This window comes from Perissodus microlepis, chromosome 3 (assembly GCF_051167445.1).
Source record: "Perissodus microlepis isolate ML-2025 ecotype Zambia chromosome 3, ASM5116744v1, whole genome shotgun sequence".
NCBI classification, from domain to species: domain Eukaryota; kingdom Metazoa; phylum Chordata; class Actinopteri; order Cichliformes; family Cichlidae; genus Perissodus; species Perissodus microlepis.
Window position 1 is genome coordinate 20585823 of NC_140463.1, and position 19012 is coordinate 20604834.

Genomic DNA, 19012 nt, shown 5'->3' on the forward strand with positions numbered 1-19012 from the left:
CAGGGTCACTGTCCACAGTGAAGCCAGCTTTAAATCCTTTGCTCAAGGCTCGACTGAAATTTGCAGCTGCCCACATAGTCAAGCCAAATGCCATCTGCAGGAAAGTTTTATGGTCAGCTGATTGAGCTATTTGGCAACAAAGACAAGAGGTTTGTTTGGAGAAGTAATAATTAGGCTTTCAGACCTAAGACCACTACATCAGCTGGCGAGCATGGTGATTGTAGCGTCATGCTCTGGGGCTGTTTTTTGCCACTGGTAGTAAAGTGGATAAAATGATGGAGGAGGAGTGCTATCTCCTAATTCTTCAAGTTCACCTCACACACCTGAAGTGGTTTTAGAGTGGATAAAGCAGGCTAATATTAAGGTTCGATTTCAACCCTGTTAAAAACGAATTAACTATGCTTCAAACTCCACCAAGTCTTACATTTGACCACTGAGAGCTGTCAAATATCCAGCCAAAATTATGCAAGTTATGCCAGATATAAACGGTATATAATGGTATGTATATATTTGAGCCTGTATGTATACTGTTGACTCTAAATTCAAAATAAGTTATAAGTTGTACACCCAGGTCTTGTTTTTGTTTAAAGTCATTAAAGCTGTACAGTTAGACCACTCTGGGAAAAAGAACAGTTTTAAATAAATTATTAAAAACCTAAATTTATGCCCATGATGGGTGTATTTTGGCAAAACAACTGTGTACCCACCACTACACGGGTGAAACTTTGGTGAACATTTATTTTGCATGTGCATTAGTTCAATAACACAACTGGCTCATATGTTTTTTTGTTTTTTTTTTGTTCATGTCTCTACTTACATGCAGTTTGCCTCATGTGGTTGTCGTCCTCTGTTTTTGTGGTTTAGGCGACATATTCGCCGTACCGCGACCGCATCCCACTTCAGATTGTCCGTGCTGAGGTGGAGCTGTCTGCTGAGGAGCGGGCCTACCTCACAGCTGTAGAGAAAGGTAAACGCACACACAGCCTTGCGCAGCCATCTGGTTATTTTAAGCCGCATAGTTGCCTCCACAAATGCATTCTACTGATCCACTCACCCGTTAAATGATGCTGAGTTTATACTTTCTGATAGCTGAGCAGCTGGTCAGTCAGAGTGTGTCAGTACACAGGTGTCTCTGCAACATGTGCTGCAGCAAACGTCCTTCAACAAGATGCTGCAACCAGAAATTCATTGACTAATCGGACACAGCTTCATAACGTGAAGTCTACTGCAAAAGCAACCCAAGAGTTTCTCAAAGCAAAAAAACAAGTTCAGTCACCTGATCACAACCTTACAGAGCATTTTACTCTAAAGTCAAACCTGACGGCAGAGAGACCCACAGAAAAGTACCAACTGAAAGCAGATGGAGTAGAGGCCTAGCAGAGCACCTTAAGGAAGTAAACACAGCACTGGGTGATGCTCATGCAGAGCAAAAAGTGTCATTTTCCAAACACTTGCCGACCTGACTATGCTTTCTAAATATGTCACTTTCCTGCAACCAGTTGTAAGAAACACAGGAAAGGTTTTCACAAGAGTCCTGCATGCAGCTTATACAGCAATGTAGCATTAAGTTTAAATCAAGTTCATCAACATATTTCAAGCACAAAAATGAAGACGACCATAAGTTTACATGGTGGGCCAAATGAAACTCCACTTTCTAGCGTAAAGATATTTAGCTAAATATTTAATCCTCTTAATGTAAGAAAAAGAAGTACAGGATACATAATAAATGTGTAATATTACAGTAGTTCATGTAGCTCCATCATCCAGACTATTCTGTATTTATAATGATTTTTGTTTTTGTTTTGTTCTTCAACTCCTGAAAACACAGTTAAAAGTTCAAAATCTTTACACTCCTTCACATTTTCCAAAGTGTCTTTGCAAGGCCAATTCTGGCTCCCAGGCCTTATGTTTGACACCCCTGCTTTTAAAAAGATCAGTATACATTAGATACTAGTCATACACACATGTACAGTGCTTTTCAACAAACAACAATAGTAAGTTGCACAGTAACTAGCCCTTTCTCAGGATACCTTACCCTGCTTTTTTAAAAATTATTTTGTTATACATATTTTATTCATCTCCACATTTTAAATGTTGTTTGATGGCATCACAAACCTGGGTGGGCCCTTCTGTGAGGAGTTTGTGTGTTCTCCCCGTGTTTCCATGGATTTTCTCTGATTACTGTTAAAAGGTCTTGTGATAAAAAGCTAACCCTGTAATGTGAAGTTTTTGTGAGTTTTTGAGTGCTTTAGATAATCAGCGTGACCCTCCCCCCAAACAATACTTTTTAAGCAATAGGACTCGATGTAGCAAACACCATACATGTTAAAACTCATATATGCAAATGAGTGTTTAATGTCTTTTTTTTAGACTTTGAAAGACTTAATTTTGATTGATAATGATTTGATTCTTGTGTGCAGGAGGTGAGAATAAATCCTGAAAAAGTATAAATGAATAAGCATATATATCATACACATGTCTGTATTGGCATTAGCTCCCTGACAGATTTGTATTTTACAGACTTTCACATCAGTAGACACATAAACAGTAATTTGGGTGAGAAAGTGAAATTTTTGATGAAGCATGTTTAGCCACCTGCACACTTCAACTATCCTCTTCTTGTAGGTGACTATGCGGGAGTGAAACATGCCCTTCGCGAAGCAGAGGTGTACTACAACATGGATGTGAACTGTCTGGACCCGCTGGGCCGCAGTGCTCTCCTCATCGCCATCGAGAACGAGAACCTGGAGATCATGGAGCTCCTGCTCGACCACGGCATCCACACGGGCGACGCCCTGCTGTACGCCATCAGGAAGGAGGTGGTGGGTGCCGTGGAACTGCTGCTGTCACACAAAAGGCCCAGTGGAGAGAAACAGGTGCGTGTGGATGTTTCTTTTTAACTACGCCTAAAGTTTATGTCTTTTGGTTTGTGGTGAACTGACTTCACATTTTCAGTGGCCCCATCTGGACTCTGGAAATGTTTCTGGCGGCACCACTGGTTCAGACCAAACAGAGAGGGAGAGCGAGCCCTTTGTGGGTATATGTTAGCGTGTTGCATCCAGACGCATCCATGCATGTACGTGTTTGCATTTACTCATCTGTGAATGTGCGCCTGTGTGAGTATTTTTCCATTTTAATGTGTGTGTGTGTGAGATAATGAGCAGCACATCCATTCATTGTAATGCTCCATGCCACATTCTGCTGAGAGGAGGGAAATTAAACAGCCCGTTTCATAGACAAACTGTGAAATAGGATTTGGAGACAGACAGCATGTTTGTCTGCCTGCTGCATTTCTGTTTGTGTGTCAGAGAGAGAAAGAGGAGCAGAGGAAGGAAAAACACACTACAGTTTAGTTTAAAGAGTAGGTGTTGGGGGGGTTAAGATGGAGAGATTCAGAGACGGGTAGTTAAAAAACTGATTCACAGCGATTCAAACTAACAGGGGAGTAAATGTGAAGACGGAACGGACGGGAAGTAAATTGCAAAATGTAAAAAATAAATAAGTGAAGCAAAGACGTCTTCTTGAAAAATATTCCTGGACTGTTGAGGCTGTGAGGTTCGATGTCACCATGGCAACCAACCCTTGGCCGAAGCAGAGGATTGTGGGAAGGTTTTGGTTGCCTCTCAGTTGGATGTGGATGAGAACAAATCTGTTCTTCCAGTGTTTCTGTTTGTCTTCTCATACTTTTTGTCTCTCTTCAGTTACCTTACACATCACACATGCGTAATACACAGTGATGTCAGCGCAGCGCAGATTTCTGTAATAATGATAATAAAGCAGTGGGCAGCAACGCATACATGTTAATCTGTTTTACTGTCTTGTATAAAATATTGGCCTATGTGTGAGATTTAGAAAGCAAGAGACATGCGGCACCGTGTTGTCGCTTCAGAATTGCACAGACTGTATATGAAAGATGCACATAACCACCATGATGTTGGTTTGTTGAAGCATTGAGTATTTTGGTCATTGTCATATTAGCTTTGTCAAGGACATCATAAGCGAGATGGATGTGACCACGATTCCGAGGGTCACCGGATGCTCATAATGTAGTTGTTAATCACACTGTATGGAGTTAGACCTGCCCAAGAAAATGTTACTTTATCCTTTTTGACTAAAACAAACATCATACTTTAACCAGTAAGACTTGAAACTAACATTTGTTACCATAAAATCCTCAGAAAAGTTAGTACTGATGTCGTGGAGTATGGGAATTGTCTTTTCCCAAAGACTTTTGCAATTACATGTCCCCCTGCTGACCGTTAGAAAGAATTCAAATTGAACTTACTCCCATATTAATGTTATTTTTTTTTTGTCTATCTTTTATATACAGTTTATTTCAATTGTCCAATACGTTCAATAAGATCTCAGTCTTGTAGCGTGCTAAAACAATATGTGTGTGTAGGCTACAGCATCAGGATTGAATTTGGAGGGTGTAGCTGCTGGTGCTGGCTAGCTTGGTTAGTGAGGGGTGTAATTCAGGGTGAAATTACATGAATACCAAGTTTGCTAAGTGAATAACAGGCTTAAAAATGTGCTTGTGGGAGTTTCTGTAGGAAGAAATGAACCCCAACTAGAGTTATAGAAAAAAATTCAACCCCTGCACAGTTATCATTGGGGGTGGCTTTAAAAACCCAAACGCTTTTCTACTACACTATTAACATTTTTTTTTCTGCTGCTGCACAGTTACCGAAGTCTAAAGATGGATACGCACAGGAAGAGACGAGTAGCAGTGTGGCAAACAGAGAGAATGTGAAACAGGTTATATTAGCAATAAAAGATGCACAGAAATGTGTCAGTTCACTTTTGTTAGTTTACTTGGGTTCAGCTGAGAGAAGCATACTTCCAGCAAAAGGCATTGGAAAGAATCAAGTTTGATGAGAGAAAAAAAGAGAGAAACTCGGAGAGGAATGCTTCACAAAGGCGTTACCTCGTTACCTCTGCATGTGTGGGGAAAACGAAAAAGGGCCTGTTTGTGGAAAGAGTGATCTCAAGTTTTATATTTAAACTATCCATCGGCGCAACTTTGTGCTGAACATTGGGGGGGTCAAGATCTCTGTCTAAATAAATAAATACATCTGGGTAAATTCCCAGATGATTAAACATGCAACAATTTTGCTGATAAGGAGTAAAGAAAAGCAACAGCCTATTTATGCAAGATAATTCATAATTTTATTGGGTGGGTTATTTTGGTTTGGTCTGATTATTTGGGGGGGTCATAACCCCCCTAACCCCCCTGGAAATTACGCCCCTGAAAGTATCTATTTCACCAATATTCAGGGCACAGTATTGAGTTTTGCACACACAAACATATGTACACTCACACATCAGTGCTCCATACTTATATTAAGAGCTGGATGTGTGCTTTGTGAGTTTACGTATGTTTCTAAACTGCACTTTTCTACTGACAGGTAGAATCAGGGCCTTTTATCTGCTCCTGCAAAGCTAAACAGTTGATCTTTCTGCCATCCCTCTCTATCTGACTCAGTCTGACTCCCCCTCTTTCTTTGATTACCTCTCTATATCTCTGCGTCCATCCTCCCTCACTCCCCTGTTCACATCCACTCCTCACTCTTCATTACCAGCATACTCGAAATAGGAGGACTGAGGCAACAGCCCAAAGAACAAAAGGGAGGGAAGGAGGAAGAAGAGAATGATTTTTTTTTTTTTAAACATGGACAAAAGGATTAGATCTGGAGCTCTTTGCCCTGAAGAGCGCAAACAGAGATGGACTGGAGTCAAATAAAGAAGAAAAACAGCAAATGCAGCATGTAGGAAATCAGATGGGCATAGAGGAAAAACATAGGAAACAAGACACATTAGGAGGGAGACAAAGTGAGAAATAGTTGCAGAGAGAGATGCAGATGAAGGAAGGTTTTGTGTGTCCTTTGATGTGTGAAGCAAACAATTAGAATTGCATGTGTGTAACTGGAGTCAGTGTTAATTTGGGTTTTGATCTGAGCGTATTCATCTGGATTGGATGCACGTGTGTCTGCACTGATGGATGCGAGGAGACAATACAGTGGATTTTTTTATTATCATGCATTGTCTGGTTTTGTTTTTAAAGTGAAATCTAATTTAAAGTAAATCCATAACACAAAACATCTTTTTATGATTTAGCCAGAAAAACAGGATTTCTTGCACAAACTTTCTGCAATTTCACTCCTAATTTCTTGTTATAACTTCACAGGACTCTAGCTGAGATCCACTTTCAGTAAACCAGCAGCTCCTTTGTGGACTTTTTTCTTCTTCACATTACAGTGTAACAAAGCAAGTGTGACCCACTGTGATAAACTACAGAAACCATTTGACTGCTCTTTTGAAAATTTCCAGTTCGATGGTTGGCTCTGTGTGCCCCCATCCCAAAGTACTGCCACACTGTTCCGAGCATTTCATGCAGTGACTTTCACGAGAGCTTGCAGCCATCAGTGTATGAATGGGTAATTTGAGAGCCAAATCATAATGTGCTTCAGATAATAGCCACGAATAAATGGAGTCCGGAATAAAAAGGGGTCCAAATTCTGACACAGTTTGGAGTCAAAAATGACCTTTTATATAAATTTTGCTTTCAATCGTTCTCCTTTCAAGGGGTCAACAGCAGTCGTGCCCTAGATATGTTGGATTTTTTGACTGACAGCAACACTGTTGTGGCTGAAAAATGTTTTGGATTGTGAATGTGCATCTGAGTGTGGTTATCATGGCAACACATGGTCCTGGAGATGCTTATAGGACGTGGAGCTACTACTAAAGGTGCTGTACTGCTTTGAGAGGTGTTAATATGTTTGTGGACAGATTTTAAGGAAGTTTGGGTTTTTTTGTTTTTTTATTTTTACTTCAGTTTCTATCAGCGCTAGACATTTTGAGTTGTTGAATTTAATATGAAGGTTTGGGGTATAAAGTTTTATGTGGTGTGACCTCAGATTACTGAATAAGGTCACCAGGTATCAGGAGCAAAAGGATAGAGCAGACTGATATAGGTCTTGTCTTGATACTAATATTTGATATTCAGTGCTGATGAAGTCCTGGGAGTGAGACAAAACACAAAACTGTTTTGTTAGCTTCAGCTTTCCCCCTGGGATTAATAAAATGTTCTAAATATCAGACTGCTTGGTTATCAGCCTGCCATTAAATACATTGGCTTTGTTTTACTAAAAGCCCTTTTGTTTATTGCCATTTTTAATGTATTAGTGCCTCCTAATGACATAGCTGGTTTTCTTTCCACTGTGTAAGTCTGTGTGGGTGCGTGTTTGTGTGTAATCATGGCAAAATGTGGTCTGAGAGACACCTGCTCTAACAGGTGCCACTCTGTCGTGGCTGAAATTGTTTTCACCTTGTGTGTGTGTGTGTGTGTGTGTGTGTGTGTGTGTGTGTGTGTGTGTGGTGTTATCATGGCAACATATGGTCCTGGAGACACTTGTTACTACCACTACCAGGTAGTTTTGAGTACTTTGGCTTGTGTTTATGTGTCTGTCTGTGGATTTTGTCAAGACTATCGTCACAGTCCAGCATGACACAGTCAAGAGACTTTAGGGTTGCAGACAACACTTAATTAAAGACAGACTGTGGAGACAAATGCCGTCCCAGGATTACTGGTGTTGTCGCAGTGGGATCACATGCTACATGGTGTCCTGATTATTCTGTCTTGTGTTGGTTCAGTAGTTTGTGTTCTTGGTCTTTGAGGCTTTTGATATTTGAGTTTCTCACTTCTGCTTTGATCTTTATCAGTTTCCGTCATATTATCTGAGTTCTGTGGAGTTTTGGTACATGTGTACTGATGGTGTGGGTTCCCATTTTAATTTGAATTTGTTTTTAATTCCCTCAGTGTCCCGCCCAATTCTTTGGTCATGCCTCAGCCCCTTTGTGTTTTCTTGTTTTCTTTCCTTCGGTTGTTTCCGGTTTTACTTTGTTTCCTGCCTCAGGTTTGCTTCCTGTCTGTATTCTCCAAGTCTAGATTGTTTTCACCTGTTTCCCTTCAGTTCCCTTCAGTTACTTGTGTATAAATAGTCCTACCCACCCTGAAGCTTTTATCAGATCTTCTCCTGTTCATCTGTCCTGCGTCTGTTGTGAGTTTATTTGCCCTTAATTATTTTCAAAGTTACCTTTACTCTTTGGGTTATTGTCCTGGAGTTGCCTTCTCAGGGACTTTCAGTGCTTTGAATTAAACTTGTCTTTTGGTCCATCCAAAATTGAGTTATGAGACACACACAATGGTAACTTATCATTTCTTTCCAGTAATTTAAGTATCCCTTAAAGTATTTTTTAATGACTCAAAAATCTTGTATCAGAATACCTGTTCTAGTGACTCCAGTATTTTAAAACTTTATGCACTTGCAGTTCTGTGCAAAAACTGGCTCAATACTCAAGACAAATGAGTGAATGAACCTGATAACCAACTTATAACTGAAACCATAGGTTTTCTCAAAAGTTTAAAGTGCTTTTCTTGGCTAAATCTAAACGTTCATTCACCGCGCACTTTATTACGTACACCCAGTACTGGGTTGGACCTCATTTTAGACTTCAGAACTGCCTTAATTCTTTGTGATATCAACAAAGTGCTGGAAACATTCCTCACAGATTTTGGTCCATATTGACATGATAGCATCACACAGTTGCTGCAGATTTTCTTTGGCTTCCTAAACCCTACAGACGGTTGTGTGGGAAAATCCCAGCACTTTCTGAAATACTCAGATCAGCCTGTCTCAGACAACCGGCCATATTCAGAATCACTTAAATCACCTTTCTTTTTCATTCTAATTCTCAGTACGTCATTTTGACCGATACCCAGTGCACTGAAGTGCTGCCAGGTGATTAATATAGTGGCAGTCAAGTTTAGATGGGACTCAAGCTATGAAACCCAGCCTTTGCACCGTTGTAGCAGATAAAGATAAACATTTCCTCTGAACATAATCCAGCCAGCAATAAATCGGGGAAAAATGTAGATCGAGTTTAACTAAACCTTTCTCTCATATTTCATCATGTCGCTTTAACTCTCAGCGATCTGACCCATCTTCAGAAACATGTAAGAGGAACAAGCCCATGACAATCACACCTCCTGCTATCTCACTGTGTTGCTCCATTTTGGGGGAACCGACAGTGTACATCTGGAGCCTAAATATGCCATCGGTGTAGTTTCACCTAATTGAAAAAGTTTAAATCCCGAGTTATATAAGGCTGGAGTTTCCTAAGTGGTGCTCGTTCGCAGCTGCAGATGGTGCAGCCAATTTCAGTGCGTGAAAAATCAATTGTACTCAAGTTATGTTCATTCTGTTATTTGCCGTTTCTGTATTTGCATGTGTGCTTGATTATATTTACTTGTTTGTGTATTCTCGGTCTGTCTCTTTAATTTTTATTTGGGGCCCAGCCCGTGGCAGCTGTTCTCACACTCCTTATCACGGCAGGAAAAAAAGAGGGATTAGAAAAAGAGAGAGAGATCGGATGAAGAAAATAGGGTTGTGGCAGGTGAGAGGAGGAAGAGACAAAGGTAGAGAGAGATGAGGAGAGTAAGCTGATGGAAAGGAGGTGGTTAGATGAAGGGAAAACAAGGAAATGAGAGAGATGCAAGAAGATGGAAGGGGGGGGATAGAAGAATGTGGAAAGGGGAGACGAGGAGAAGATGAGGCAGCAGAAAAGATGGAGACAGAAAGATGGGAAGGGTGAGGAGAAGCACTCTCCATCATTCTCCCTCGGAGACATGAAAGGGTCCACACATGTACCCTCCTTCCTCAGCCCCTCCTCTCTCTTCTTCAGATGTCTGGAAGTACATGTGTGTGTGCTTTTCTTTGACATACCAGCACCCTGTCAGCCTCATTCTTAACTTTTACTTTAGGGTCCTGGTTTCAGCATAAGACAGCCTTCAACTTTATATAATATACCATCAATTGATCACGAATATCTCCTTCACTGTTAGTAGTGGATTAAGAGACCCTTTTAAATAATTTTTAGCTTTTATTTTTAATGAGATCTCTACACTCATTTTCAACATTGATCGCTCTTATGTTCCATGTTCTGCTGGTCGTTTCAGCAAAGCTCAAGGTTGTTGACATTTGGCTAGTTGAGTGTCTGGAGCAGTATTTGTTTTCTAAACCATTAATGCCATGTGCCATTTACTATTGGAAATTACTAAAAGACTAAAGAGTCCACACAACAGTGCGCATGATTCAGTCCAGCAGAGGTAGCTTGTTTGCAGTGCTTCCCCTGCTAGACTGGGGTAGCACTGCATGCCATCTATGTGCAGAGAGCTCTGTTGTTGATGGAGACGGTGTACAAAGAATGTGGCCTTGATCTTTGAAGGGTTTTCTTTTTTTCAAACCTCTCCTGTTCCCGGAATATTGCACTTGGCAGATGCCATCCACTTCCAGAGACACACAGTTGGGATTTTGGAGGTCTGGACTAGAGCACGACTGCAGTGGGTAAACACCCCTCAACTGGCTCAAGTGTGCACATACTTGGGACCTTAAACTACACTTTACTCCCTTTACAAACAACCACCAGCCTATGGAAACTGCACTTGTGGTAAAATACCTGGGACTCCTGATCTGAAGGAAAATGAAGAAGCCTTCTGTGTGAGTTTGAGTTGCATTTAACTCAGGTCAACTATGACCTGGATGACAAGGACCCAATAATATATCAGTACACAGATACCTGAGAGGTCTCTGTTTCTCAAACCAGACACTCTGATGTACTAACCCTCTTCTTCACTCAGCAGCAGGGCCTGTACCTTGTCTTTCTACATTGGTCAGATGTGGTTTGTGTTGTACTGTAAATGGAGTTTTACACACTCCTGTATGACATCTTTGTGTTGTGGTAGTTTCTCAAAAAAGTTTTAATTTCTAGCATGCTTCAACAAAACTTTGAAGAGATTTTAAAGAATTGTTATTTTTGAAGAGAGTCTATTAAAATATTATGCTCAAGAAAATCTACCATCCACGTTTCTATTGATATATATTTTTTAAGTTTATTGTTATAGCAGTTATCTTTCTACAGAGGCTAGTGCAGAACAATTAATAAAACACACAGTAATAAATATAACATCAAATTACTTTGGGAACTGCAATTGATGGCAAATACTGCACATTTGTGTTGCGTCTTACAAATGATTTGTGACCACTCAACTCCATATTGACGTTTAAAGCTGTAGATTACAAATTTGATGGCGGTGCACTCCCAGCTGTTTTGGGTGTTTTGAAGATCCCAGCATTTTGTTTGAAGACGATGTGATGTCCGCCTCAAAAACAATCTTCCAAGCTCTGCTACATATGGCTGGCACTCTTGTTGTTGTCTTTGTGAGGTTGCCAGGCAGAGATTCCAGAAAGTTCCTGCTCTGGGCCAAGAAACAGTCTGGCACACAGCCCCCTGATATAACTGACTGTAAAGCTACAAGTGGTCGTGTTTACATTTTGTACAGATTATATGATGCAGATGTAACGTGTCCGTTATGGGCTGGACTAACCTAGTGATCGATAGCATCATAGACTCAAGACGTGGCATTAGTCTAGAAAACTGTATCCTCTTGGTTCAGCCGTCTTGTTAACATACGTCTGCATTTCTTTTTCTTTATTTATATGCAGCTATTACATTCTTGGTTTTTCTCTCTCCATCTCTCCTTTGTCTTCCTGTAATGACAGACCTCCTGGTATTCACTTGGCAAACAAACAATCTTCCACTCCCCTCTTCTCTCCCAGGTACAGCTGGTGTTCAGAGCTGCATCTGTGCGGGATAAAATGAGTTTTGGAGAGGATGTGGCTTTAAATAATCTACCTCTGCAGAGTTGTCAAGCAGGAAATTTCTTTTTATCGAATACATTGATCTAATTTAATTTGTTTTAATCTGATTCAAGAGTGTTTGATTGGATTCATCATTTGCTTAATTTGTCTTTCACTTTCAGTTTTCCCCCTATGTAACAGTGTCACATGTGGAGCTGAATCAAAGCTTTTTAATTGGACAATAAAAGTGTTTCTTAGTCATTTTTTCCTGTTTAACTGGCGGTTGACAGCCGGCTTTTTACCCAAATATTAAAAGGTAGATAACAGCCAGTTTAAGAGGTGTGTACTTTGTTCTCCTACAGGTTCCTTCTCTGATGATGGACAGCCAGTTTTCAGAGTTCACCCCAGATATAACTCCCATCATGCTTGCTGCTCATACAAACAACTATGAGATTATCAAGCTGCTTGTCCAGCGGAAGGTAATGGTTGTTTTACGCATAAGTTATCAACATAATGAGTAGTAAGTTTTTTTTTTTGTCTGTCTTGATGGTCAAGGAATAAAGCGAGATCTTTATTTTATCAGTGATTTGTTGTTCGATGTTTTTGCTCTGTGTAGGTCACCATACCCAGACCACATCAGATACGATGCGACTGTGTTGAGTGTGTATCCAGCTCAGAGGTAAGGGATGTTCTTTCTTTAGTGCTGCATCTTTTGCATTGCTTGCATTGTGTTTGGTTTGCTGAACATTTATATTTGAATATATTGCTTTAACTTCCAGCATGGACTCTAGATTAGACATCAGAAATTTCCAACATCATTTCAACTTTTTGAACTCGCCTACATTTAATGTTCTTATACTTTACAACAATATGAAAGATGAATGAGCATGCTTTATTGATATAACCAGGCTCTGAGCCTTACATTTGAAGACTTAAACATTTTTATGAAGGTCATGGTTTGGAGTGAATATTTTTTTTTATTTGAAACTACAAAACTGCTTTACAGTAAATTCTTGAAATCTTGTTTAATCATTTCAGGCCTGAGAACAGCACATAGCTTTAGTACATTTCCCTCAGATCCAATGTAAAAATAGTTTTCTATTTATGCTTTCCATACAAGGCACCACCAACTCTTTTACACAGGAATACTGTAGATCTCAGCTTTGTTATATAAATTGAAAAGGTGCAGTCTGCAACTTTAAACCGAATTTACCCCAGCTCCACCATAATGATGATGATGATGATAATGATAAAAATAATGTCAGTTAAGCTGCTTTGCTGCTCTTCTTTTTTTTTTTTTTAGTCTTGCCCAGGCAGTGAAATGAAAATAATTTTGTTCAAACAGACAATAAGTCATTAAAGCATTAGGAAATATTTCTCTATTAATCTATATTTACAATGAACACTAAACGTTAACAGACTGTTCATAGTCTAGACATACCACACCATAGTCACTCATACAAACTGGTTAAACGAGTGTTATCACACTGCTGGTGCAAAATCTGAAGACAAAACTGAAAAACTAAAGTTCACCATCTTGTTTTGTCTGGGATAGATGCTACTCTATGACATAGTTGGCCTGCAACACTTGAACAGTGCATGTTGAACATCCACTCTGGGAACAGTTATGTTACATGTGAAAGATAGCCAGTGTGTTAGTTTTTGTTATACCGATTGAAACTGTTTCTCGATGTTAACAGTACCTTCTGCAAGTCTCGTAGTTAATGTAAATCTTAAAGGAAGGGTAAAAACCTTTCCTGATTCTTTGTAGGTCGACAGCCTTCGACATTCACGGTCTAGACTCAACATCTACAAGGCTTTAGCCTCGCCATCTCTCATTGCGTTGTCCAGTGAAGATCCCATCCTCACTGCCTTCAGACTGGGCTGGGAACTCAAAGAACTCAGCAAGGTATGGATGTTGATGCCTGATGATGTCATGTTTGTTGACCAAAAGAAGAAACTTAACAAAACTCCTTCTCTTCATACATAGTCCATTACTTTTCTAAACAGCCAAGGTACAGATGTACTGGAGGAAAGCAACCTCCTAAAACTTGATGGGATGTTAAATTAACTGTGGAAGGAGTAGCATTCAGCATCATCTTCCTGTTACTCATTTGTATTTCTTTCACTTATGCTGTCAAGAGTGACTGTCTCCCCCTGCCTCACATTTTTTCTGGTATTTATCGTCTCAAAAGTAACAGCAAAAAGACTCACACCATACCTTACTATAATCCCTGCAGTCTTTTCTCGGGTAACAAGAACAGACACACTTCTTCTCCAATACTGAGTCTCTATGATGCAGACTTCAGAATGGTTTATGTCAAATAATACTTTCATTTTTGGGGTCCACAAGGAGATTGTGATGCCGTTAAGCTATTCCAGCAGCAGATGGAAATCTAAAACTGAGGAAATCAAAGAGCCATCATATGTTTCCCATTAATCTTACAGCGTTAATCTCACTCCACCCTTATTTCAGGTGGAGAATGAGTTTCGTCAGGAGTATGAGGAACTGTCTCAGCAGTGCAAGCGTTTCGCTAAGGACCTCCTGGATCAGGCCAGGAGTTCTAGAGAACTTGAGACCATCCTGAACCACAGAGACAACGACCAGAGTGAGGAACTAGACCCTAGACAGTGCCATGATCTGGCCAAGCTCAAACTCGCCATCAAGTACCACCAAAAAGAGGTAGGGACTCGGCTTGGATAGGAACTCCTATTAAAGAATCTTTCAGACCACTCCTCATCAAATCACTCTGTTTCTTATGGATAAAACTGGTTCACCTGATTGTTTTGGGTTTGTCTGAATGTGCTGCTGAAAATTTCCACAGAATAATAATCAGTCTGTGTGAATGTCCAAGATGCTTTATATATGACCCATCACGGTCAAGGTAGCATGTCTTTTGCATATTTGCTATACTTTTACCCACTGTGAGCAGAGTGACCATCAGTTGGCTGAATAAGCACTTTGGTCCTACGGTTAAACATAACATTACAACCCAACGGTAAAGTTCATCTTCAAATTCATCATATTCACGGTGAATACTAACTTAACTGCAGTCAAAGATTTGCTTTGTGAATAATGAAGTAAAGGTGTCCGGAGCCACAAATGAAGTCCAAGTTTACCCTGTCCGGCCACACATTCATGTTGATGTATGTGAGTTCCTGCCTTGGAAGCTGTCGGCTTTTACAGGGAGACAAAAAAGAGTGATTACAAACAGTGCAGTCTTTGCTCTGCTTTCTATTTCACTTTGTGTGTGTATATGAGTGGAGTAAGGCAAGTGACAATAAGAAAGCAGATCAGAGGAGAGAGGGATTAAGATAACTTTAATCTATCTTAGATGTCAGAAGGCCTGGCAAAAAAATCTGTCTCCATTAAAAGCAAAGAAGAGAAGCTGACGGGGGGAAAAACTGCCTGCATATACTGCATAGTCATTTTACAGACCTGGAGCGGTTCAGTGGTTGTTCATGAGTTCCTTTTGTTGTTGTTGGCTGGGAGCTGTGTCCAATCAGCTTGTTTTGGTCTAAGATGCTGGTGGTCTAGTGTCATATTCAGTTATTCTCAATGATTGTAGCACCTTTAACATGCAGCGGGGTTTGACCACATACACTATGCTTTATAAACCCACACCAGAACAAAACATGCTACATTTATATCGGTCTTTGCCAGATGAAAACTCTCCAATCTTGGTAATATGCCAACATGGTACATTCATAATTGAAGGTTTCTAGGTTAAACTATTAGTGTATTTCTATGCATATGGTGCCCATTCTAATGTATTTAATGAGATCAGTAGGTTTTATATAAATATATTAAATTAAAATTTTGTTTGTCACATACACAGTACAACATGTAGTGAAATGTTTGTGTCCAAGCTGCAGACAGGCTGCAGATGTAGCTGCGCCATTCCAGGGGTTAGTTTTAGCATGGGGCAGGGGGTCTAGCCAGGACCATTACTGGATACCGAGTGGGAATCAAACTTGCGACTCCTGCTCTGTTTTTTAAAAAACAAACAAAATAGAACACCTCCTGTAATGTTGTTGAGGAATTGATGGACCTAATAGTTCACTATATTGGGGTTTGTCAAAGGAGATGAGGATGCTAGCCGATGTACACGGTAGAAGCAAAAATCTAGGGAGGAAAGGAGGGTGAAGGCTGGTGAGCAGTTGAGGTGCAGGGTTAAATAAAAGAGGGAGGATGAAAGGGACAGGGAGGGAAAGTGAGATAATGAGCTGGAACAAGAGTGAGCAGATACAAAGCCAGCAAAAGAATGAGAGATTTAATGGGACAGAAAGTGAGGGGAAAAAATGGAGAGCTAGAGGGATCAAACGAGTGCATGAGCGAGAAAGAGATGGAGATTTGATGGGATAGAGTTAGAGAACAAAACAGAGTTTTGGAAAACCCCAAGGCAGTCTGTGTCCCTTCCCGTCCATCCACATGTCTGTTTCCTACACTTTCTAACTTTCTGGAACAGAGGGATACTGCCAGACAGATGAAAGCAGAAGTGAAAGGACAGAGCAAGGGGAGGAGAGGAGGGGTGTCAGGGAAGATACGTAGATGGACTGGGGGAGACGTAAGAGCAGGAAAATGAAATGCTTTATCTCTCTTGAGTGCAAGAGGTGACAAAGGTAAAGATCTGAAGAGAGGCTATAGACACGCTGAGTGCCAGACAGAGGGCTGGCATTTCTCCCTCCCTGGGGACGGAAGATCAAACAGGTTAAGGTGAGAAGCTTTAAGGAGTATGCACCAAATCAGAATTTTCTGCTTTAATATTTAGCACAAGCCCTACTAATTAAACATTAAACGTTTTTGTGTTGTTTAATGTAGAGAAAATTTAAAAGCACAGAAAAAAATCATACCCTAAAGTAATCTTCAAAATGTTCACAACTGTCTTAAAGTTAAAGGTTATAGACATTCCTGCAAGCAGAGCTGAATATCTGAACATCTAGTGAAGTTTGCAATATCCACAATAAAGTGACAGTTTTCATGCTAAACATGGTAACCATTATACTGTTTAATAGTTTTATGTGATATCATGTCAGAATCCTTTTTACATGCTAACTTGTAAGTGAAACTTTTAATATGCATTATATGACATGCTAATAGGCTAACATGCCTAACAATGGTGTATGCTACCCTGCAGCTGACATGCTAATAAAGCATGCTGAATAATACATTAAACATTAGCTGAATAAGATTTTTTTTAAACTTTGTGATTGCTTACTAATGATCTTGTACTTGTTATATGCATACAGGGAGTGCAGAATTATTAGGCAAGTTGTATTTTTGAGGAATAATTTTATTATTGAACAACAACCATGTTCTCAATGAACCCAAAAAACTCTGAATGTTTTTGGAAGTAGTTTTTAGTTTGTTTTTAGTTTTAGCTATTTTAGGGGGATATCTGTGTGTGCAGGTGACTATTACTGTGCATAATTATTAGGCAACTCAACAAAAAACAAATATATACCCATTTCAATTATTTATTTTTACCAGTAAAACCAATATAACATCTCCACATTCACAAATATACATTTCTGACATTCAAAAACAAAACAAAAACAAATCAGCGACCAATATAGCCACCTTTCTTTGCAAGGACACTCAAAAGCCTGCCATCCATGGATTCTGTCAGTGTTTTGATCTGTTCACCATCAACATTGCGTGCAGCAGCAACCACAGCCTCCCAGACACTGTTCAGAGAGGTGTACTGTTTTCCCTCCTTGTAAATCTCACATTTGATGATGGACCACAGGTTCTCAATGGGGTTCAGATCAGGTGAACAAGGAGGCCATGTCATTAGTTTTTCTTCTTTTATACCCTTTCTTGCCAGCCACGCTGTGGAGTACTTGGACGCGTGTGATGGAGCATTGTCCTGCATGAAAATCATGTTTTTCTTGAAGGATGCAGACTTCTTCCTGTACCACTGCTTGAAGAAGGTGTCTTCCAGAAACTGGCAGTAGGACTGGGAGTTGCTTGACTAGCTTGACTCCATCCTCAACCCAAAAAGGCCCCACAAGCTCATCTTTGATGATACCAGCCCAAACCAGTACTCCACCTCCACCTTGCTGGCGTCTGAGTCGGACTGGAGCTCTCTGCCCTTTACCAATCCAGCCACGGGCCCATCCATCTGGCCCATCAAGACTCACTCTCATGTCATCAGTCCATAAAACCTTAGAAAAATCAGTCTTGAGATATTTCTTGGCCCAGTCTTGACGTTTCAGCTTGTGTGTCTTGTTCAGTGGTGGTCGTCTTTCAGCCTTTCTTACCTTGGCCATGTCTCTGAGTATTGCACACCTTGTGCTTTTGGGCACTCCAGTGATGTTGCAGCTCTGAAATATGGCCAAACTGGTGGCAAGTGGCATCTTGGCAGCTGCACGCTTGACTTTTCTCAGTTCATGGGCAGTTATTTTGCGCCTTGGTTTTTCCACACGCTTCTTGCGACCCTGTTGACTATTTTGAATGAAGCGCTTGATTGTTCGATGATCACGCTTCAGAAGCTTTGCAATTTTGAGACTGCTGCATCCCTCTGCAAGATATCTCACTATTTTTGACTTTTCTGAGCCTGTCAAGTCCTTCTTTTGACCCATTTTGCCAAAGGAAAGGACGTTGCCTAATAATTATGCACACCTGATATAGGGTGTTGATGTCATTAGACCACACCCCTTCTCATTACAGAGATGCACATCACCTAATATGCTTAATTGGTAGTAGGCTTTCGAGCCTATACAGCTTGGAGTAAGACAACATGCATGAAGAGGATGATGTGGACAAAATACTCATTTGCCTAATAATTCTGCACTCCCTGTATTTAAAATTTGAATGCTACCTTTGTATCAGTCATTATGCTGACTATGCTAATGATAACCCACTACAAACAAACTTGCTGAAACAGGCAAACTTGTGATTCAAATCTGTAAAGAAAGGTGTTGAGGAAGTGTTTGAGCACTATATGTTTATTTATGCTGCTTTTGGTACTTGGTACCACTCAAAACCACACCAAAAAAGACAAAAAGACTGGGGTTCAATCCCCAGACAGAAAACAAAGTTGGTGTGCCCACTTTTGGATGACAGATGTGTGTAGGCTTTTCAAGTGTTGTAGTAGTAGTTGGAGGTATAAATAGACATGGAGAGCAGGAAAAGTGAATGACTTTTTCACCTTTGAAGGTGTGTTGGTGCTGCAAAAGATTAACGGGAATGGGGGATATTAAAAGAGAGAAGATGAGTGGGGGGCTTCAAGTGCTTTTCCAGGGCAAAGGATTTAAGAGGATGGAGGCAGGAGCTATTTTGCCTTGGCAGGCGTGGTGACATGGAGATT

General features: G+C 40.3%; 1 protein-coding gene across 1 annotated transcript in view; it reads left to right on the top strand.

Moving 5' to 3' along the window:
- Positions 1-19012, top strand: part of trpc5a (transient receptor potential cation channel, subfamily C, member 5a) — a 211572-nt gene that overhangs the window by 101790 nt on the left and 90770 nt on the right. The window contains exons 3-8 of the mRNA XM_084923523.1: positions 865-967; positions 2626-2876; positions 12062-12178; positions 12316-12378; positions 13471-13608; positions 14176-14382. Of these exons, the coding sequence (XP_084779649.1) occupies positions 865-967; positions 2626-2876; positions 12062-12178; positions 12316-12378; positions 13471-13608; positions 14176-14382 (879 nt within the window). The remainder of the gene's footprint in view (positions 1-864; positions 968-2625; positions 2877-12061; positions 12179-12315; positions 12379-13470; positions 13609-14175; positions 14383-19012) is intronic.